The sequence below is a fragment of the Scyliorhinus canicula genome, chromosome 1, assembly GCF_902713615.1.
Source record: "Scyliorhinus canicula chromosome 1, sScyCan1.1, whole genome shotgun sequence".
NCBI classification, from domain to species: Eukaryota; Metazoa; Chordata; class Chondrichthyes; order Carcharhiniformes; family Scyliorhinidae; genus Scyliorhinus; species Scyliorhinus canicula.
In genome coordinates this window covers 239297494-239321469 of record NC_052146.1, presented here as the reverse complement: position 1 = coordinate 239321469, position 23976 = coordinate 239297494, and the positions used below count along the sequence as shown (strand labels likewise).

The following is a 23976-nucleotide window of genomic DNA, read 5'->3' as shown; positions in this document are numbered from 1 at the left end:
CTTTGTGTCGTCTGCAAACTTACTAATCAGACCACTCACATTTTCCTCCAAATCATTTATATATACTACGACCAGCAAAGGTCCCAGCACTGATCCCTGCGGAACACCACTAGTCACTGCCCTCCAATCAGAAAAGCACCCTTCCATTGCTACTCTCTGCCTTCTATGACCTAGCCAGTTCTGTATCCATCTTGCCAGCTCACCCCTGATCCCGTGTGACTTCAACTTTTGTACCAGTCTGCCATGAGGGACCTTGTTCAAGGCCTTACTGAAGCCCATATAGACAACATACACTGCCTGACCTGCATCAATCATCTTTGTGACCTCCTCGCAAAACTCTATTAAGTTAGTGAGACACGACCTCCCCTTCACAAAACCGTGCTGCCTCTCACTAATACGTCCATTTGCTTCCAAATGGGAGTAGATCCTGTCTCGAAGAATTCTCTCCAGTAATTTCCCTACTACTGACATAAGGCACACTGGCCTGTAGTTCCCTGGAGTATCCTTGCTACCCTTCTTATACAAAGGAACAACATTGGCTATTCTCCAGTCCTCCGGGACATCACCTGAAGACAGTGAGGATCCAAAGATTTCTATCAAGGTCTCAGCAATTTCCTCTCCAGCCTCCTTCAGTATTCTGGGGTAGATCCCATCAGGCCCTGGGGACTTATCTACCTTAATATTTTTCAAGACGCCCAACACCTCGTCTTTTTGGATCTCAATGTGACCCAAGCTATCTACACATGCTTCTCCAGACTTAACATCATCCACCAATTCCCTCTCTTTGGTGAATACTGATGAAAAGTATTCATTTAGTACCTCGCCCATTTCCTCTGGCTCCACACATAGATTCCCTCGCCTGTCCTTCAGTGGGCCAACCCTTTCCCTGGCTACCCCCTTGCTTTGATTTGATGAAAGGGTCTTGCTTCAAGGCAGAGGGCATGGCATTTTGTTTGTACTAGCGAGAGTAATAATGCAATTTGAGGAAGAAAAAAGTAAGGGAAGAAGATGTAAACTTAGAAAATTGAGAAAATGATCTTACTCCAGTGAAAAGGGAGAGCCAAATGTAACAGACCTCATCAATGGGTGTGATAGAATAGTGAAAATGCATAATCAAGTACACCCAATAGGTCTGAATAAAAGCAAATTACTGCAGATGCCGGAATCTCAAACCAAAGAGAAAATGCTGGAAAATCTCAGCAGGTCTGGCAGCATCTGTCGGGAGAGAAAAGAGCTAACATTTCGAGTCCAGATGACCCTTTGTCAAAGCTATAAGACAGAGAAAGTGGGAAATATTTATACTGTGGGATGTGAATGAAAGATGAGTCAGCCACAGAAACCCAAGGAAACGGGGTGCTAATAGCAACAGAAATTAGTTGAAGCACGAGTACAAAATCGTTCCTCTCTCCAGCAATTTCTCTGCAATAAGTGCTTCAGTTACATTTTTAATACAAATGAATACATATCCTGGACAAACACTTCATTCAATGTACGTTGAACAATCTAATTACAGGGCAAATAATGAGTGCTGTTCCTCTCATGGGAGAAATAAAGGACTTGTAAATTTCCATGTCAGACAGGCCATTAAAAGAGGAAGAAAAATTAAGAAACAGGAAATATAAAGAAATGCATAGAAAAGGAATTTAAAAGAAAAATAAAGATTGAAAAAGATAAGGAAAGAAAAATGATACATTGATGCCTCTTGAAGAGTTGAATAGGATCAACTTGCACTGAGGTGCAGAGTTCCCAGGAGGTATATGACGCAGTAAATCAACTTAAAGATAATTCATCTTCCGACTACAGTTTCAGAACGTTGTAAAAGCCAAATTGGGAAAAAATGTTGGTGTGTAGTTTTCAGTCCCAGACTGTATACCTGAGGGATCCATTTATGCCAAAAGCAGAAACATGACTAAAAATAAGAACCTCCATGATGGGTCAAAATACATGAATCATCTTTCCTTGTCTTTCTCAGTCTTTATTTTCCTTTTACTTCATTTCTCTTTCTGTGCATGTATTCCCTATTTCTTAATTTTGCTTTCTCTTTACATGGCCTGTCTGCTGGGAAATTTGCAACTCCTATATTTCTCCCAAGAGAGGAACAGCAGTCATTATTTGCCTGGTAATTAAGTACATTGAATTAAGTGTTTGTACAGGAAATGTGCTCACTTGTACTGAAAAAGTGACTGAAGCATTCATTGCAGAGTGTTATAACCCCAATGGAGGTCCCAGGATCAGGACTATACAATTTCCCGTGATCTCCCCATAATATGAACTTCCCCTTTAAGACAGGCAGGCCTTCCCCTTTAAGGGGGCAGGGTTTCCCCTTTACAAAGAGAGCCCCAGTTGTATAAAAACCCCAACCTAGCTGCAGGTCGGGGAAGGAGACCCTTAGGGGAGTGGAGGAGTATTGTAATCAAAATAAACCTTCTTCTGTAATTTCGACTTCCATCTATGTGATCTGCCTTCCGCAGATTCAACACTGGCGATAAGGATTCAGTGGGGCTGCCATTGACACGGGTTGCTATGCGTCCAACCCACCTCGTCTAGGCTTCGGCAGGCCCCACTACTAACCACCAAAATTCCACTCATTGGAAAGCTAGAACCTTTTGATGCAGGTATAGATGATTGGGAACAATATGTTGAATGCATGGACTATTTTTTTCGAACGAATGACGAAGCAATGCGCAAAAAACTGTTATATTACTGACGGCTTGCGAGGGCCCTCATACACTGTGTTAAAGAGCTTGACTCACTCGGGCGCCCAGATCCCAGGTCGTTCTCCTGCATTTCAACCCCAAACCATCTCTCATCGTATGCCATTTTCAGTTCCACACGGCTGTTCAGGCCCAAGCCGTGTTGGTGAGCGACTTCCTGGCCCACCTCCAAAAACTGACTGAGACGTGCGAATTTGGAGAGACACTGAAAGAGACACTCGTGGACCGCTTGGTGTGTGGAATCCACGATGAGGCCACGCAATGGAAATTACTAGCTGGGGCCCATCTGGGCCTGCAATGCACTGTGGCGATAGCTATTTCTAGAGTAAATGCCAAATAAGGGGTCCAGGAACTCCAAGGACTGACAGTGCTCAGTCTGGGACGCAATCACAAGCACCCATCACACTCAGCTAGACCTGAGGAGGCTGGCACCTGTCAACGGGACACTTACCGTAGGAACACAGACCACCTTGTCAGAGGCCGGGGCGCTGCCGGACGTTCTCCCCCGACCAGGAGGAACAGGAATATGACCACCAGACAGTGTAGGCTGCAACAGGCCACTGAAAGCAGAGAGACAGGAGGACTCGCGAGGATCTACCCATCTGCGTGGCTGCACCAAGAGTATCCCCATCCTGATCTCCCTGCAGATAAATGGACACCCAATCTGCATGGAAGTCTACACTGAGGCAGCAGGTTTTTAAAAACAATATATCATTGTATCAAAACAGGTTACAATACATAAACACCCCAGGAAACATACTTCCCAGCAATCAACTATGCATGTACAAATGTTCCTCCCCTCCCCTGCCCCCGGCGATGAACAGCTCCTCAAGCATGGTCAGAAAATCCCACACCTTTTCTCAAACCCCTCTGTAGAGCCCCATAACTCATATTTTACCTTCTCCAACCGCAGGAAGTCGTACAGGTCACCCAACCACACCACTACTCCCAGTGGCGATGCCGACTGCCACTCCAATAACATTCGCCACCGTGCAATCAGAAAGGCGAAGACCACAACATCGGCCTTCCTCCTCTCCATGAGCTTCGGTTTCTCTGAGACCCCAAATATCGGCACCGAAGGGTCCGGGTCCACCTCCTCCTCCACTAACCTGGCTAAGACTGCCAACACTCCCGCCCAGAATCTTCCCAATTTTTCACAACCCTAAAACATGTACGAGTTATTTGCTGGCCCCCACCCACATCTCTCACACTCATCTGCTACCCCCTGAAAGAACCCACTCATTCTTGCCCGAGTCATATGGACCCTGTGCACCACCTTAAACTGTATCAGGCTCATCCTAGCATAAGAGGATGTCCCGTTTACCCTTCGCAGTGCCTCACTCCGTACTCTCCAATTGATCTCCCCTCCCAACTCCCTGTCCCATTTCTCCTTTATCTTCACCACCTGCTCGCCTCCCTGCTCCCCCAGCCACTTATATATATCCCCAATTCTTCCCTTCAACCTCCGGAAGCAGCAGTCGCTCCAGCAGGGTGTATCCCGGCAATCTAGGGTACCCCCTCCAGCCCTTTCGCGCAAAGTCCCTAACCTGCAGATACCTGAGCTCACTACCCTCTGGCTGCTCTAACCTCTCCCTTCGCTCCGCCAGACTGACGAACCCATCCTCCAAATACAGATCCCTCACTTTGATCAGCCCCGCTTCCCTCCACCTCCTGTATACACTATTCATCCCCCCTCGGCTCAACCCCATGATTCTCGCACAGCGGCGTAAACACCCTTCAAACCTAAAATGCCTCCTCAACTGATTCACCATGGACTGCACCACTGGGCTCCCTGAATAACTACTTGGAGCCATTGGCAATGCTGCCGTCACCATAGCCCTCAAACTAGACCCCTTACAAGATTCCCCCTCCATCCTAACCCATTCTACCCCTTCTCCTTCCCACCATCGCTGCACCTTATCCACATTGGACGCCCAATAGTAATGGAGCAGGTTCGGCAATGCCAACCCCCCCCCCTACTGCCTCTGCCTCTGTAGCAGGGTCCTCCCCACCCTCTGCACCATTCCCACCCATCCAAAGTCAGAAATAATCATGTCCAATTTCCGAAAAAAGGCCGTTGGTATAAAGATCTGACGAGCCTAAAAAATAAACAAGAACTTCGACAGAATATTCATTTTCACCACTTGGACCATCCCCACCAATGTCAACTGCAGTGTATCCCACCTCTTAAGATCCTCCCTGACTTCCTCCACCACCTTCGTTAAGTTGTACTTATGGAGCCCTGTCCATTACCTCGTAACCTGAATCCCCAAATACCTAAACCTATCCCTCGCTACCATAAATGGCATCCCCCCCTAAATTTGTCCACCAACTCAGCTCATTCACCAGGAAAATTCCAGCTCGTCCAGAAACTGCCCCATGACCCCCTCCTCTCCCCCCCAGGTCCGCCTCGTAACGTCCTGGTAGTACACCCCAAACGCCTCATTTATCTTCCCCGGCTCCGACACCACATCCCCAGCCGTATCTGCAATATTTCCCTGGACGTGGCCTGCCTCCGCAGCTGGTGCGCCAGCATGCGACTCGCCTTCTCCCCATACGAATACTGTACTCCTCTTGCCCTACACAGTTGCACTACCGCCCTCCCTGTTTTCGATCTGTTGAACTACCCTGCAACCTTTTCATTCTCGCCAATCCCTCCACGGTAGGCACCCTCGAATACTCCCTATCCACCTCCACTATCTCGCTCACTCGACAGTCAGTTTCCTCCCTCTCCCTATTCGCACAAGCCTTAAACAAAATAATTTCCTCACGGACCACTGCCTTCAGTGTTTCCCAAAAAATGGCCGCCGACACCCATTCTGATTCAACTCCACGTACTCCTTAATCGGTGCCCGCACCTTATCACAAAAACCTCCATCCTTCAACAACCCCTAGTCAAACCTTCACCCTGGCCTCTCTTTCATCCTGATCTAAACCTAATTTACAGCCAGTGGGCGCACGGACCAAGATAACTGAGGCAGCAATGTCGGTAGTCAGTCGGCATACATTTGACTGCCTTCTGGCCTTCAATTTCTGACCCTGTCAGACAACAATGCGAGGCTGGCCACTTATATGGGGGAACCGGTGGCAATAGCGGGCACTTAAATCGTTCTGGTCGAGTGTGGTCAACAGTCTGCAAACTTTCCTCTGGTGGTGGTCCATGGGAGCGGTCCGAGCTTGTTGGGGCATGACTGGCTATGTCATTTGCGGTTAGATTGGCAACGGGTGTGCCGCATACACTCACATTGCCGTGAGGGAGTTCTATCAAGGTTTTCATCCGTATTCTAGGATGGTTTGGGCACCATAAAAGGAGCTGTGGCCCAAATAAGTGTGGATCCCATGACTTGACCGTGCTACTTCCACGCCCAACCTGTCCCGTATGCCTTACGACCCAAGGTGGACGCTGAGTTGGACAAGATGGATAACTTGGGCATCACCTGCCCGGTACAGTTCTCTGACTGGGCGGCGCCAGTCGTCCCAGTCATGAAACCGGATGGAACAGAACACTTGTGTGAAATAATGGTCAACCGCGTGTCTCAACTGGACTGTTGTCCGCTTCCCTGGATCAAGGACCTTTTCTGCAAAGCTCAGTGGAGGGCGCAATTTTACGAAACTCGACATGAGTCACGCTTACCTCCAGTTGGTCCTGACCCCCAAGTCCAGATGCTTTGTAATCGTGAACACGCACAGGGGGCATAGTGGTATTGTCACTGGACGACTTAACCAGTGACCCAGAGTAATGCTCTGAGGACCCAGGTACAAATCCTGCCACTGCAGATGGTGAAATTTGAATTCAATAAAAATCTGGAATTAAAAGTCTAATGATGACCATGAAACCACTGTCGATTGTTGTAAAAACCTGTCTAGTTCACTAATGTGGGTTGTTTAGCACACTGGGCTAAATCGCTGGCTTTGAAAGCAGACCAAGCAGGCCAGCAGCACGGTTCAATTCCCGTAACAGCCTCCCCGAACAGGCGCCGGAATGTGGCAACTAGGGGCTTTTCACAGTAACTTCATTTGAAGCCTACTCGTGACAATAAGCGATTTCATTTCATGTCCTTTAGGGAAGGAAATCTGCCATTCTTGTTTGGCAGGCCTACATGTGACTCCAGACAATGTGGTTGACTCTTAACTGCCCCCTCGAGGGCAATTAGGGATGGGCAATAAATGCTGGCACAGCCTGCGATGCCCACGTCCCATAAACGAATGAGCTTGTCCGACTAGGAGCACCTACAAAACCTGGCCGAGGTGCTGGCACTTTTTTGAGGATGCTGGCGTCCCTCCGGCAGGAGAAATGTGTATTCAACGCTGCCAAAGTACTGTACCTCGGCTACTACATGAACCGCCGTGGCTTGCACCCGATGGAAGAGAAGGTAGAAGCAATTCAGCAGGCTCCTGTACCAGGTGGCCCAACGGAACTCCTTTCATTCCTGGGAATGGGAAACTACTATGGCAAGTTCCTCCCAAACCTGGCCACCACTTTAGCCCCTATCCACCAAGAAGAGGCAACACTTGGAGTGGGGCCGAGAGCAGCAAGCGGCTTTCTTCGAGGTGAAACAACAAATCTCCTCGTCATGTCTGCTAACCCACTTCAACCCATCCCGGTCAATCCTATTGACCTGTGACCCTTGTCTGTACGGCGTCAGAGCCGTGCTGGCTCATGAAACCTATGGCGGGTCTGAACGTCCCATCGCCTTCACCCCAAGAACGTTGACCGACACAGAGAAGCAGCATGCCCAGATTGAGAAGGAGGGTTTGGCTGTCGTATTCGGGGCCAAGAAATTCCATGTATATGTCAATGGGCATCACTTCACCGTTCTCATGGACCACAAGCCCCTCCTAGGGTTCTTCAAGGAGGATGGAGCAATTCCCCCCATAACCCCCCATTGCGTCCGGCTGCATCCAGCGATGTGCATTGCTGCTCACAGCATATGATTGTGTTGGAGCACCTCTCCAGGACCAGGATTCCCCAGGCTGGCACGTTATGTCATCTGCCCCTGCTGACCAGGCCACCTACACCATTTTATGAACTTGCTACCGGTCAAGGCATCCACGAGTGGACTCAGACTGACCTCAACTATCACACGCCCGTCACATGATGCAGTATGGGGCTCAGCACAGAGCTGTACCACAGTACCATGATGCAGGAGCTTAGCATAGCGGACTGCTTATTCCTTTGGGGGACTAGCGTGGTGGTCCCTGATCATGGACACGACCCATTCCTGATGGACTTCTACAATGGTCATGCTGGTGTGTCCAAAATGAAAATGTTCGCTTGAAGCTACATATGGTGGCCCGGCATTGATGCGGACATCAAGCGGGTGGCCCAGCACTGCGTCCAGTGTCGGGAACACCAGAATGTGCATCCTGCAACCCCGCTCCACCCATGGAATGGCTAGGTCGTCTATGGTCTCGCCTCTATATAGACTTTGCCACCCCCTTTCAAGTGGCGATGGTCCTCGTCGATGCCCAGGCAAAATGGATCGAGGTCCTCCAGATACAGGACACAACGGCCCGGACAACCATAGAGAAACTCCGGCACATTTTCAGCACACACTACATACACAGGGTACTCGTATTGGACAATGGTACGGCATTTACGAGTGCGGAATTTACAGGATTTATGTCTGCCAACATCCGTCACATGAGGACTGCCTCATACCACCCAGCTTTGAATGGGTTGGCCGAGCGGGCAGTGCAGACTTTTAAGCTTGGCATGAAAAAACAAACATCGGGATCTTGGGAGACCTGCTCCCGAACCACCCTGCATACCATGACGGGCATCTCGCCAGCCGAGATGTTGATGGGTCGATGGCTCCCACCCAATTGAGTCGCGTTCTTCCGGATATTGGTGGGAAGGTCCGCTGCGCTTAGGACCGAACAAAGGCAGATACAGTACACCACAGGCCACTGCACGGGTTCGCACCGGGAGATGCAGTACACATCTGGAACTTCGGCGGAGGGGCCGCTTGGATCCCGGTTGTCGTATTGGCGAAAATGGGTCCGGTTTCTTACCAACTACGGGCACAGGGCCATGTTTCAGATACTCCTGGCGTACCAACTGTTGATTCAGGCCTCTCATCTTCACCACTGCCCTGGCTACCCCTGTTAGCACCAATTCCACCGGCTTCCGCCGGTTGCCGAGGATTCAGCGGTGCTTTTTGAGGACACTGAAATGCCGGACGAAGAATTGCCTAGCTCCAACTTGGAAACCGAGATAGACATTCTGCCACTGCTGGAGGTGCCCGTGCCAGCTCCTGCAGCCACGCTAGCATTGTCGCTGCCGCCCAGACACAGAGAAATTCCTGAAGAGAGGAGCAACAATTTTGTACTATTGCTACAACGCAATCCTATTCGGTGTGTTTCTTAACCACCCGGTCATCTCTAGTATCACAGTCCTGTGAAATGTGTGATTTTGATGTGGGCTTTCACATTGACTTTGGCCAGAGGAAGTGTTCGTCTCTGTGCATATTTATTGATCGTGCTAGAATGAAATAATGTATCACCCAAATATTGGTACCGGCAAACATTTATGCAATCGATCCCAACATTGCTATTGTTCAATATCTGCTGACAAGGACGTGGATATTGTAATCCTTACCAGAATCTGTACTGATAGCCCACATCAACTTCTGTCACCCACGCTAAACATTTGAGACTAAAAGTGTTTTCTATTACACACGTTGCACTTATTGAGAGTGTTGCAGTAAAAAAAAACAAAGCGCCTTACAGGAGGCTTATCATTCTGAATTTGACACCAAACTACATAAGGATTCATTAAGGCAGATGGTCAAAAGCTTGTTCCAAGAGGTAGGTTTTAATGAATGCATTAAAGGAGAGGTGTTGGAGTGGCTTTGGGGAACGTTTTGCTCCTTGGCAGCTTGAGGCACAATTATCAACAGTGGAGCAAGGATGCACAAGGGGCCGGAATTGGAGGAAATATCTCGCAGGATTGTGGACCTGGACAAGGCTATAGAAATAGGGAGGATCAAGGCCATTGAGGAATTTGAAGACAAGGGTGAAAATTTTAAAATCAGGATGCTGCTCAACTGGGGAGGCAATATTGGTCAGTAAACACAGGAATTGTGGATTAATGGAACTTGGTGGATTAATGGGACTTGGTGTAAGTTAAGTATGGACAGGAGGGATTTGGATGATCTTAAGTTTATGGAGGGTGGAAAATAGGGATCTGAAAATGAGCGTATTGGGAAAGTAAGTTGAGCGGCAACAGAACCATCTCAGAAGGTTTCAGCAGCAGCTGAGCTGATACAGCGGCGAGTTAGGTGATGTTCGAGTTGAAAATAAGCTGTCTTAGTGATGGCACGGATATGTGGGCAGAAGCTCATCTGTGGCTCAAATTTAGCGGCAAGGTTCCAAATGGTCTGGTTGAACCTCAGACTAGAGGGAGGAATGAAGTTAGTTGCTAAGGAGCAGAGTTTGCAGCAGGGACTAAAGACAAGGGGCAGGATTCTCCGTCCCACTGTCATCCGTTCCTTGGTGGGAAACGTTAGTGGACATGCTTCTGGGACACAGTCTGGTGAGCACCACACAGTTGCTGGTGCACATCAGATGGAGGCAGGAACCCACAGGCAAGACAGCAGTCAGTGGTCTGCTGGATCCCAAGACCCAGCTGAGTTCCAGCCAGATGCTAAACCTCTGGAACAAGTTTACCCAGAGTGGCCCGGACATCCAGAGGGAGATGTCAGCGATACTCCAGCAGGTCCTTAACCGATTGGAGGAGTCCCAGAAGCTGCAGGCACAGGAGATATCACTGGCAATGGGAGGCATGGAGACCAACACTACTAGGGTGGTGACCGCAATGGAAAGCCTGGTGCACGATGTCGGCAGCATGAGTGAAGGTGTCCAAGGTGTGGCGCAGTCGGTGATGACCATGGCTGAGGGCCTCAGTAGATTATCCAACTCATTGGGGGACATGATCCAATGCCAGGCTGACCTTGATGAGGTGCTGCAGGATATGTCCCACTCTTGAGTGGGAAAGGCTGAGATGCTGCGGAGCTTGTCCCAGTGGCAGGTGGACATTGCCGAGTCACTGCAGAGCATGGCCCAATCGCTGAGGAGCATCGGCAAGAGCGACGACACGATGGTGCAAACATTGGGGAGCCACCAGGGCTGGCAGGGCCAAATGATGCAGGGTCAGCCAGGGTTCGAACTAGCTGCCTCTCCGTCCTGAGGTGACCCCAGGGTCCTATGGGTACCGACCAGGACGAGAGGGCACTGGGTGGCAACTTGAACCCATCCTATAGACTGATGACAGTGGCCAACAGCTCCCCTGAGTTCCAATGCTCTGATGAGGCCACATCTTGCAGCCAGCACCTAGAACACGGTGGCGCGGCTGTATATGTGCCACTTACAAGTGCACCGGGGCCCTCCGGCCCCAAAGATACCCGCCAGGGTCATCAAAGGCCGCAGGATGAGATAAGCAGTGGGCTGCCTCCACCTCTGATGTACATGCTGAGGTACACCTAGACATAGCAGTAGAGCAAGGAAGGCAAGGCACATCGAGGATCACTCAGGGCACTGGGGGTGCGGGAGGAAGGATGGAGTGTGCATTGGGAGGAGTGGGATAGTGGAGCAGCACCATTGGGATAGTGGGGTGCTGGTGTATACTTGGACGAGGAACATTAAAATACCTTCAGCACAACCAGTATAATGCCTCTGGCAATAGCCTTAAGCTGCACGGCCAGAGGCCTTGGTGATCAGTGTGAATTGTGGATGGTCAGTGTGGCAGACGCAGGGACTCGGCATCCCCCAGGACGAGAACACACGGTCCTGGGTCCTGGAGCTGGCATGGTGAACTCACGCATGTACGGCCCCCTCCTCCAGTGCCCTGCAGAGCCCCCCCCCCCCCCCCCCACCACCCTGCAGAGTCCCCCCAGCCCCAATACTCTTAGCCCTCCATCGCGGCCCACCCCCAACCAGGTCTGCACCCTCCGGTTGTCCCCTCCTTCCCCCCCACCCCGAGAACAGGGGCAAGTCCAGTGCCCCCATGCTCTTTGCTTGTGAGGAAAGATGGCTACTCACACCCGCAGCTCCCCACAGCAGCCCATCCATCAGGCTCACGTTTTTCCAAAGGAGTACTAATTGGTGTCAGCATGACCACTTGCTGGGGAGGCCGCTGAATGACAGGCAGCCATTGAATACGGTGTGGTTCCCATTAATGATATGGAAATAGGGCTTAAGTGGTGAGAATGGGTTTCTCGCCTCGCTACGGCAAGATCCTGATTTTGCCTGCGGGATCAGGCCGGTTGCATCTCAAATGATTTGTCGCCCGGCTTGGTTCTCGTTTTCCGCCTCTCCTATGATTTGTTGGCCTTGTTTCGCTTGAGTGAGAGCACAACGAGGATCGCGCCCAAGGTGTCATCTCCAAGAAACAGGTTTCAAACATATTGAAATTGTTTATGGAAGCTGCCTTGTTCAAAAATGAGTAGACATTCTGGAAAGAATTGTTGAAAAAAAAACTGCAAATATAATATATGTTTTCTTACTACCAACAGACCTGACTGGCTCAGATATTAGCTTTCCCTCTTGGTCAAACAGCTGTGGGGCTGTGGCCCTTATTAGGAGTCTGAGCTTCCGACTCAGTACTGAGAAATGTCAGTATGATTGGGTGTGCTGCCCTTGGAGGACATACTACATCAGATCCCATCCGCCAGCTCCATTGGTTCAGGTGGATGTTAAAGTTTCATGGTGCTATTTGGAAAAAAAAAATTCTTCTAATGTCTTGGCCAATATTCCTCTCTGTCAATTAAAAATAAATGACCTAGTTTTCATAGTCTCCTTTGTCTACGTGATCTTGCTGTACACGCATGCGTTGCAGTAATTGCTGCAAAATTACATTCCGTGCAAAGTGCTTTGTACTGACTGAGTTATTATAATCTGCTAAATAAATAAGTGCCTGTTTTTTAATGAATATTCTTACATTTATTCAGCCAGTCTGCTTCTTAAGCTTTCAAAGGTAAGTAAATGTGATGTTTTTGAAGTGCGGTGGCGCATTTCCTGCTGGTCAGAGTGGTGAGAAATCGTGCCCGATTTTGCACCAGGAAATTTATTAATTATGTACCACTCTCCAAATCACATGGCAGGTCAGGAACTGATTTGTCCACTCTGCTGTATTCTAATGGGGTCGAAGGTCCAGGCGGCAAATTAAAATGCAACATTTCACCCTCTCCAGCTGTATTTTTATCAATGCAGAGACACACACTGGTGGGTCATAGTTCCACATTAAATTCAGTGGATCCTCATCTCTACGGTGTGCACGGACATCTGCATTCTGTCCTCAGCCATCCCCTTCATCTCAAGGCCCCCTTCCTCAACTGTCATCAGGATCCTTATGTCCGGTAACCCTCTGCCAGTCTGGTCCTCTCCCGGTAGTTTTGGGAGAGCTTCTCCTTGGAGACACATAGAGGATAGCATTAGCCACATGCGTGGTTCACAGTGCTGCCGGGGGGGGGGGGGGGGGGGGGGGGGGGGGGGGGGTGATTGAAGGGGGGTTGTGATGGGCGGGTTGGGAGGGACAAATGATGGTTGGAGGGGGGCTGGTCTCAGAAAAAAGAAAAATTTCAGCACAGGAACAGGCCATTCAGCCCTCCAAGCCTGCGCCTATTCTGACCTTCATTTGAGCTGATATTGTAAAATATTCCCTATACTGAAGCACTGTTTCCTGCTTTCAAAATTGGCATCTTCAAGACTCTACAGAGTGCATAGCAACAAGCTATTTGCCTAAGAATGCACATACTGCATGGGATCAAATTCAAGAGAAAATAAAGTACCTTATGATGTGGAGGGGCTACATGATACAATATACAAATAAGGAGGCTTATTCTGATTCGTGCTTCTGAGTAACTTGCTTTATGGTTTCAGCCCAAACGGTTCAGGAATATTCTATAAAGTCCAAGATGGTTCCAAGCCCCTCCCTCAACGTCCAAGATCACCAAATCGGAATAAACCTCAACCACATTATGCAAGATGCATTAGAAGTAACACAAGATTTATAAATGAGCCATTCACATATATGGAAACTGAATCTACACTGTCAAAGCAGGTAGGTCTAGTGGTTTATACACCCAGCATTCTACTGTCTAATTATTACTTAATTTATATTAAGTATATATCTAATTTAAGTATGTAACCTACAAAAATATTATACAACTCTTGTATTCATTAGTATGGTTTGAACAATAACAAAAACTTGCATTTACACACAATCTTTGAGCTAGAAAAATGTCTCATGGTGCTTTGCAGAGGTGCAATGAAAAAACTGACACTAAGCAAGGCAAAGTGATGTTGAGGAAAGGTGATCTAAAGCTTGATCAAACATGTTGGTTTTAAGGGGGATCTTATCAAAGTGATGGAGCAGCTTAAAGGGGCCATTCCACCCTATAGGGCCTCAGCAAGAAGCCATGGCTACCAAAAATGAGTAGAAGGTGGGGATGAAAAAGAGGCCCAAGTCAGATAAACAAAGGTTCTTGTGGATTTGTAGGGCTGGGAGAAGTTACAGTGATAGGAAGGGCAAATTTTATAGATTAATTTAAACACGGTGAAGATTTTGAATTTGGGGCACTGGAGAATTGAGAGCCAGTGCAAGTTAGCAAAGACATAGGTGATAGGTTAAGGTGATTTACCTCAGAATAACATATCAGAAATAGAGTTCTGGAATAGCAATCCGGTATGTTTTGACAGAGAGGAACAACGAGAGACAAAATATTATCATATCCTGAATGAAAAAATGCAATTCCAAATACATATTCTCAAATATGTGCTAAAATAAGTGTTTCCTAACAAATCAATACCTTACTGTCAATCGTATTACCTAGAGGATAACCTGGATTGATTTTGTATACCCTCCAATAGTTGTAATGGGGAAGTCAGAAAGTTGATTTGACAAAGAGTCATCCAGGCTCGAAATGTTACCTCCCTTGTCTCTCCACAGATGCTGTCAGACCTTCTGAAATTATCCAGCATTTTTTGTTTTTGTTTCAGATTCCAGCTTCCACAGTAATTTGCTTTGTCAGAAAGTTATTTACCTGTCCATACACTCCCTAGGGAATTATGATGCTTTTTAAAAATATTCCAACAAATCTTTGAGTATTTATTTTTTCTAAAATGGGTTAAAAGAAGTTTTAGATGCTGGGAATTTGATCAGTTTCTTGTCAATCTTGCATTTCTTATTAGATGACTATCACAGTTCTCAGCTGATCAATCTAAATAGCCCAACATTAGTAATAATTTTGCCTTTAAAAACAATCTTGAATTCAACTCTGTGGAATGTAAACAGGAATTGTGTTTTTCCCTATAGTACAAGAATGGACAATGTTGATCCATGTAAATAGGATGGGTTAGGCTACAGTGAATCTGAATGGTATGCCATATCTTCACAAATAAAAATTGTAGTTAAACATTTTGTATTCACGCAATAACCTAAAGCTGGAAGTGTACTCATGTCCACACTGTGATCAATACATGATTCTTGTACAGTTGTTTTGTTACTAATTATGCTCCATAGCAACAAAGTTCAGATTTACATGCACTGATACTGGATAATTTACATATCTTTGCAGCAATGCAGTTGATAGGAATTAGCTTTAGTAATGATATCTTTAGACAGGAATAATAGTTCTGTATTGGATATTTCCTGTACAGCTACACACATATAAATGAAATTGTAATCATTAGCAGGTGTGTTATTTTCCACTATTCTTGTCAGCTGATAATATTACAATACTACCTTTTAATGTTTTCCCCTTTACATAATATGACCAAACTCAATGGTCAAAAGTATATCTATGAGGAGAAAAAAAATGAAAATACTAACACCATTAGTAAAATTAACAAAAGTAAAAAAATAAATGCAGACTCAGAATATTGAATAAAAAATGTCTCGAGCTGTGCTCTCTGGGTATGACAGCCTCTTGGGGGCTTCAGCTATTCAAAAACTGCGCAAATTTTATTGATGTAGATTTGTAATGCCACCCAAGTCCCTCATAAGAGCTGTAATCTTGGATTGATGCTTAACTATGTTATTGTGAATTGCGTGCCTCACTGTCATCTTTCACACAGCGTGTACAGAACCTACTGAAACATACCATACTGATTCTCTCTATTTATCTGGTGTCCCCTGCTGCATTAAATATTTTATCCACTTTGAGTAAACACTGATGCCTCACCATGTGGCATAGAGTTGTTTGTTATATTATGTATTCCTGCCAAATGGAAGCTGTTGCCACTAAATAAGTAATTTGTACATCGTGTTATGTGTTGGACAATGCAGTTTTTTAATGTTACACCTTTTTCAAAATGTGCTACATTGCTATTCCAAAACTCTACGACCCATATCTTATTTTGCACCAAGTCACTCTCACCTATCACCCTGAGTAATTCCTTCCAAAGATAGTGGACAAGATTCTATGGCTTATTCCCAACGGCGGGAGCAGGATCTTCTGATCCCGCTGCTGTCAATGGGATTTCCCATTGAATCCATTCCACACTGCCAGGAAACCCACAGCGGGGTGCACCGTCACCAGGACCAGAAAATCCTACCGACGTGAACAGCTGGAAGATCTCGACAAACAAAATGTAAGAATGGGAAATAATCTGATTGCATTACGTCTGGCTGTTAACACCGTGGTGAGAATTTTATAGTCCCCTGCTGTGGCTTTGCAGGAGGGGTGGGGGTGGAGCTTAAAATTCCCTGCATGGCCTACCCACGCCCCTCCACAACCTGGTCCACGATTTTGAGGGGCATGGGCAAGGCCTGGGCCAGCCCGTCCACCCTTGTCCTGTTGAGACTCTTGGAATTTAAGACCACTTAAGGGTGGATTTGCACCTGGCCTCAATATTGAGCCTGGCAGGAAGGGTCCACGGATTACTTCTCTGCCTTTTGGCTAGGATGACCGTGAGGTCGGGTGTGGTGCCTGGATCTGGATCTTGTGGAGACCAAGAATTGGATTCAGTTTGGGTTGGCTTTTGGAGCAGGCGGGGATCTGGATTGGGGGTTTGCCCCTCTCCACACTCTGAGCTCTGGCTTTGTAACTCTGATGAAGTCACCCTGCTCAGGACTTGGATGTGCACCTCTTTCAATAGCCCCTTTTCCATATCCAGCACCAATCCCCCCAGCCCATAAGGTCTTCCCCCTGAAGCTGCTGCCTTGGCCTCTCTATCAAGACCCCTATTTCTGTCTTTTGCGCCTCACCTCCCTACTCCATCATGAGACCACCAGCACCTACTTGGCCTTGGACTCCAGGACTTTGTATCTGGGGATTGCTTGTAGTCCCATCCTGGCTACTGCTGCTACTGGAACTCCTGGAATTACAGAGCTGCTGGCCAGTCAGATTTTCTGGCAGCTCTCTGAGGCAGGACTTCCTCCCAAGCGAGGAGCAGAAATCCTGCCTCCAGGTAATTAACACTCCTTGGGGCATTAAGTGATTGCAGGGCAGATGGTATTGGTGGGCATGCATTCTCCACTGGCCCTTCAGACGGTGGGGCAGGAAACTGAAGCATCTAAAAACCTTGCCCCTTGTCACTAAAATGAGGAAAAGTATAATTCATTCTTAATCATTCCAAAAGGCTCAAGCTTTGGTCTTTGTTTGGGGTGGGGTGATATCATTTCAGTCAAAACAACAGTGGAAGCAACGCATTTGGCTTTGGTGCCTTCCGACTAATGAAATAAAAATCAGCAGACTTCCTGCACCTGTTCCCATGACCCTTTACTGCTGTTTCTGAATCTCAAGTGAAGATAGAATTGGTTTAGCTGTGATGTTTGCACAGTCGGGTATCTGGCATCACCCACTTCCAGGCTTATGCATGACTATTTTGGCACTTGTATTAATGCCTATAGATTTATTTCCAGTGTGGATCTCTGCCTTCAATAGAGGAGCAATAAAGGAAAATGAAAAGGAATTTTTTTGTTAGTTGTGTTGTTGTGTTTACTAGCTGAAAGCATAACATTTATTATGGTCAGACATTTAGAGAGTCCATTTGCAAATTATGATATTTTGTTTGAAACCTGTTACTTCTCAAATGGCATCAAAAATTAATTTTGTCTATTGTGCTAACAATTTTACACTGCATTTTTGTCCTTTAGTCAAATTACAGTGCCATCAGATCTGGAGAAATTCATGTTTTATAGCAAAGATTGAAAAGAAGACTTGTCGCATTGCTGCTTGAATGCCTACTAAAATTCTAATATGTTTCAACGACTCTCATAAGATTTCAGCTGTGCTTTATTGTGGCTGGGTAGCTGATAAACTGCCAATTGTGGAGCGAATAAGGGAAAGTAAATAAAAGGGAAATCAAGTAAGAAATAAGATGAGAACATGGAACAAGGTGATGAAGAAATAGAAACAGATAGCACTGCTAAAAGCTATAATGTCAACCTTTTTCTTCAATCATTCATGGAATGTCAGTGTCACTGGCAAGGCCGGCCTTTATTGCCCATCTGTTGAGACCACAACTAGATCAGCCATGATCTTAGTTTTTTTGAAAAACATTTTATTGAAACCATTTTAAATATACACATAAGCACAGAAATTCAGAAGGCAACCATGGCAACAGGTAACAACACACCCCCTACCACTCCCTGCACCTCCCCAAACAACAGCCCCCACTTATCTCATTGGCACCCTGGTCTCTGCCTCTCTTTTCCAACCTGTCGTCTCCCCCAACAACAAAAAAAGTAATCAACACCCCCCCCCCACCGATGGCTCAATACTGTTTAAAGAAGTCGATACAGCTTCCACCTCAAGGTGAACCACTCCTTCACCCCTCAATTGGGAACTTAATTTTTTCCAAATGCAGGCGGGGTTTTCCATCGGCCAATGCCAAAATCAGGAAAGGCGATTGAGCGGAGAATCAGTTTTGACGCAAAATTGTGGCTGGCGCCGTGGTTCACACCAAATATTCCGGTGCTTTGATAGCGGCATCAATGCGTTCCACCACACCATAACTACAGAGAATCGTGAACACAGCCCAGTCTAACACGTGAACCCACCTCCTATCCGTTGACTCCATCTACACCTCCTGCTGCTTGGGAAAGTGGGCAGCATAATCAAAAGACCCCTCCCACCTGGCTCTTCCAACTTCATCGGGCAGGAGATACAAAAGTCTGACAGATTCAAAAACAACTTCTTCCCCACTGTTACCAGACTCCTAAATGACCCACTTATGGACTGAACTGATCTCTTCTCACATCTTTTCTACTGAATGGTACTACACTCCTGTATGCTTCGCCTGATGCATGTGTCTACATTATGTACTTATGTTTGCCCTTTTTTTTCTTCATGTATGGAACGATCTGTAATAATCGCTTATTGTCACAAATAGGCTTCAATGAAGTTACTGTGAAAAGCCCCTAGTCACCACATTCCAACACCTGTGCGGAGAGGCCAGTACAGGAATTGAACCCGTGCTGCTGGCATTGTTCTGCATTACAAGCCAGCTGTTTAGCCTACTGTGCTAAACCAGCCCCTACAGTCTGGACTGTATGCAGAACAATACTTTTCACTCTACCTTGGTACACGTGATAATAAACAAATCCAATTAAAGAGACCGTCCTGAAATAGACAATCTTACAAACCTTGTAATTGTAACAAAATGAGAGAAGAAACATGGGAAACAGCTTAATTGTTCCCGTAAGATTTCCTGGAATCATTGCATTCCTGAAGAAATGAGTCAGCAGATGGAAAACATGAAAATTATATGTAGGAAATATCTCATCACATTCTAGAAACACAGCAAGAAAGGAGAATAAAGATAATAATTAATTTGCAAGGCTTTTTGTCTACTGCTTTGTTATTGTTTTAACAGTTACACTGGATGAAATATGAATCACCATTTCTGACACAACATGTACCAACCTACAGCTTGGAAAGCACCCAGAGGCATGATTACCAGAACTTAACCCCTAAACTTCATGTGCAAACAAGACATGGATGTAATCCAAACAAATATCCTTGCTCAGGCATAGGTAAGCAAATGTATTGGTGGAAATAATGTACTATTTATTCAAAGTAATTATCTTCTGACAATGCCGTAAAACTAATATTGATCACAAGTTAGTAGTCGTATGGAAATATAGCATAATAAAATCACTTTAAACCTGATTATTATAGATGAGTAAACTGTGCAGGTCATTCTTTTGTTACTAAGGGGAACTAATACATTTGGTTACCATATTACCCTTTCATCTCTCAGGTCTAGGTTTATTTCCAGCCAGACTTCTGGGACAGTTCCCCTGTCTGGTATTGTAAGAATCTTTCATGAGATGACGTTGTGCTGTTTAGATGCAGTTCATATTGGTGTGCAGTTACAGTGGAAAGCTGGCCTAAAATTCAAGACATTTGGCATTAATTGACAATTACTTGGAAAGGCCACAGGACTTAGCTAGGCTAGGAGAATTGGCAAACAAGTGGCAGATAGAATTTATTACAGAGTATGCTGCCCTAAAATTCAAGACAGTTGGCATTAATTGACAATTACTTAGAAAGGCCACAGGACTTAGCTGGGCTAAGAGAATCGGCAAACAAGAGGCAGATGGAATTTATTAGAGTATGATCTGATACATTTTGGGAGAAGGAACAGGGAGAGGCAATATAGGCTTACTGACATAGTTCCAAAATGTGTTCAGGGACACAGACGTGGGCCTCCATGCGCATAGATCTTGGAAGGTGACAAGACATAATGAGGGAGTAGTTAGCAAAGCATATGGGATCATGGGCTTCACAAATAGAGGCATTGGGCACGATTCAATTGTCTCGTTGCGCTCGTGCGAGAGCATGATGGGCCGGTGAATAGCGAGGAATGCCAAAAATGAAATCCCGCCAGCACCAAAACGTTTGTAATGCAACCAGCCTGCACCATTGGGGAAATCAGCATCCTGCCATAGTGTGGCAAGAAACCAATAATCACCACTTCAGCCCTATTTCCATAAACGGGTGCCACCCCATATCCAACAGCCTCTCGTGATCCAGCCGCCTCCCCAACAGGTGGCCACGCTGGTGCTGATTAGTACTCCTTTTTAAAAATGTGAACCTGGCGGAAGGGTTGCTGCGGGGACCCTAAGCGGTGGGTAACCAACTTTGCTCATAATTATGAGCCCGGCGAGGTGGCCTTGCTGCCCCTGTGCTCAGAGAGGGGTGGAGGGACAATCGGTGGGTGCAGCCCCGGTTTGGGTGGATCACAATGGGAAGGCTGGTGCTGTGGGGGGGAGTATCAGGGCTGGGGGAGGGGAGCGTTCCGGTGGGGCAACCGTGTGCGAGTCCTTCATGCCAACCCCTGGACTGTGCATATCCATTCTGGGGGCAACCCTAGTCCCTGCCTGTTTGCCCACTGATCACCCATAACTTAAACTGGCCGTGGAGGCTTCTGGCTATGCAGCTGAAGGTTATTGTTAATAGGGAAATGGCAATCGTGGTAAGTGAGCACTTCACACATCCCAAGTGGATCCCCATGAATGGGCGGACCATTTAGCATGTGGGGTTCATTGCCTAGCATCCCAATCACGCATTGATGCATGGACACTGTGCTTGAACACTGTGGGTGGCAGCACCACAGATGCAGAGGCAAATCTTCAATCACCCAGTGGATGGGACACAGCTCCAGGCACATGACCGCAGGTGGGCTTTGGCGACATTCTGTTCGGGTGTCTGGGGTGCAGGGTGTGCGGTCAGGTGAGTTGGGCCTTCCTGCCGCAGCTGGGTGTGTGTGGGAAGGGCATGTCGGTGGTGGGTGGGGGGGGACGACACACACCAGGTCTCCATGTCTCGGGGGATGGGGTGTGGGGTTGGTGATCGAGCTGCATCGCGGAACGAGCCAGAGGCGTAATACTGGTTGTGGTGAGGGTTTTGCACCACTGCCCCACTCTCCCGATGGTGGCGCCCCACGCTTCCTACCCTCCCTCTCCCCCCAATGCCCCCATCCCCCCAACCCATACGCACACACCCCTCCTTACCCCCGACCTAGCCCCGTCACCCCAATGTCCTGTCAATGATTCTCAACGTGCTTGGACTTCCCTGCTACATCCCCAGGATGCACGTCAGAGGTGGATGCAGCCAGCTGCTTACCATGTCCTGTGGCCTTCGATACCCCTGGCAAGCGTCCTCCGGGGCTTTTGATGGCGGCACATGCACAGCCGTGCCACTCTGTTCCGAGTGCTGACTGCGAGACACGGCTTCGTCAGATGCGTGGAACTCGGGGGAGCTGGTGGCCACTATCGCCAGCAATAGGTTGGGTCTGGGTTGTCACCCAGCACTCATTCCTTCCGGTCAGTGCCCCTAAGGTTCTGGGGCTGACCTCGGGATAGAAGGGCAGCTGGATTGAGCTCCGGCTGCCCTGGGTCATCTGGCTCTGCCAGCCTTGGAGGCCCCAATGTCTGCACCATGGTGTTGGTGCCCTTGGCGATGTTCCTCAGTGACTGGGACACAATCTGCAGTGCCTCGGCAATGTCCACCTGCGATTGGGACAAGCTCCGCAACGCCTCGGCCATTCCCATCTGAGACCAGGACATGTCCCGCAGCGCCTCATCATGTTCCGCCTGGTACTGGGTCACATCCCCCAGCGAATCGGACAGTCTACTGAGGCCCTCAGCCATGGCTGTCACCAACTGTGCCACGCCTTGGACACCTCCACTAATGCGGCTGCCGCCATTCACCAGGCTCTGCACTGCAGTCGCCACCTTATCAGTGTTGGCCTCGGTGCCACGCATTGCCGGCGCTACCTCCTGCACCCACAGCTTTTGGGACTCCTTCAATCGACTATGGGCCTGCTGGAGTGTCGCTGACATCTCCTTCTGAATATCATGACCGCACACTAACATCTCCATCAGCTCCAGGTACACCTGTTCCAGAGGTTCAGCATCTGACTGGGACCCAGCTGGGTCTTGGGATCCAGCAGACCTCCGACTGCTGTCTCGCTTGGGAGTTACTGCTTCCATCTGATGTGCATCTGCAACTGTGAGGTGCTCACCAAAATGTGCCCCAGAAGCTTGACCACTAACGTTGCCACCGAGGTGCGTGTCTCTGCGCTGGTGGAGGGTGGGGATGACAGCTGTGATGCATCGGCGGTTGCACCCTTTGAGCTCCTCCAAGATGTTATTGTGGGATGCGGAGGAGGGGGGAAATAACCCTGGATGGGCCGGCGCCATCGGCTGGAGGTCTTGTGGGAGAATGAACATGTGGTCAGTGGGAGGGATGGGTCAGTCTGTATGGCATTAGCAACACGGGCTTGACAGGTCCTCTGGGTGGGGCCTGGTGGACCCTCACCCCGGAGAGAGGGGCCTGGAGGGGACCCTCAGGGACCCCATAATATGGTATCCTCACTTAGAGGGGCTGTAGGGTAGTGCCCATGTGTGGGGGGTGACATAGTCCATGGGTAGGGGGGATGTGGGGCACCCACAAGCTAACTTAGAGATCGGGACACCCATTCAAAATGGCAGCCCGATCTCGGGGTTCAGCTCCACAGTGCTGAAAAACATTCTGGGCTGGATTCTCCATTTCCTCGACTAAAGGCAGGATTCTCCGTTTCTGAGGCTAAGCGTTGACGCCAGGGCAGGATTTGTGGACTTTCACAACAGCAAAACTGGTGCCAAACCTGGACCGATTCAGCTGCTGTTAAGGGGCTAGCACCAGTGCCACATGGAACACCATCGATTCCAATGAGAAATGGCGCCGGATTCACTGGTTTCACGATTAACACTCAGAAGGCTGACGAGCTGCAGCCGCATATACACACTGCACTCCCCCCACATACCATCCCAGCCAATAAGATGTCAACACACCTCACCAACATCAAACTGGAGACCCTCCTGGACACAGTGGAAGAGAGGCGGGCCACCCTGTACCCCAGCCCGGGAAGGAGGCACCCATCCATCGCCATTCATCATGCTTGGGCGCAGGTGGCAGAGGCGGTCAGCGCCACCAGCAACACTGTCCGGGCGATGTGTTCCAGTCCCAGGTGGACATTGCTGAGGCACTCCAGAGCATGACGCGGTCGCTGGGGATGCGTCCCGGTCACGGGTGGACCTTGCTGGGGGGCTCCAGTGTATGTCCTAGTCACTGCGTAGCAAGACAAGACGCATGTTTAGACCGTGGGCTGGGGGGAGTGGGGGTGTGTGAAGCTGGGTTGGTGTAGATGTGGGGGTGGTGTGAAGGAGTTGTGGGGATGAGGGTAATGTGACGGTGGGGTGAAAGTGAGGTGGTGTGGGAGTGACACACGTGTCACGGAGAACCACAACTCAGCAGGGTCTCACTTC

The 23976-nt window shown here is 48.1% G+C and overlaps 1 protein-coding gene across 1 annotated transcript in view; it reads left to right on the top strand.

The window, feature by feature from the left end:
• LOC119972738 (uncharacterized protein C2orf73-like) overlaps window positions 1-23976 on the top strand; it is a 41532-nt gene that overhangs the window by 5543 nt on the left and 12013 nt on the right. The window contains exons 2-3 of the mRNA XM_038810049.1: window positions 13596-13776; window positions 19536-19695. Of these exons, the coding sequence (XP_038665977.1) occupies window positions 13596-13776; window positions 19536-19695 (341 nt within the window). The remainder of the gene's footprint in view (window positions 1-13595; window positions 13777-19535; window positions 19696-23976) is intronic.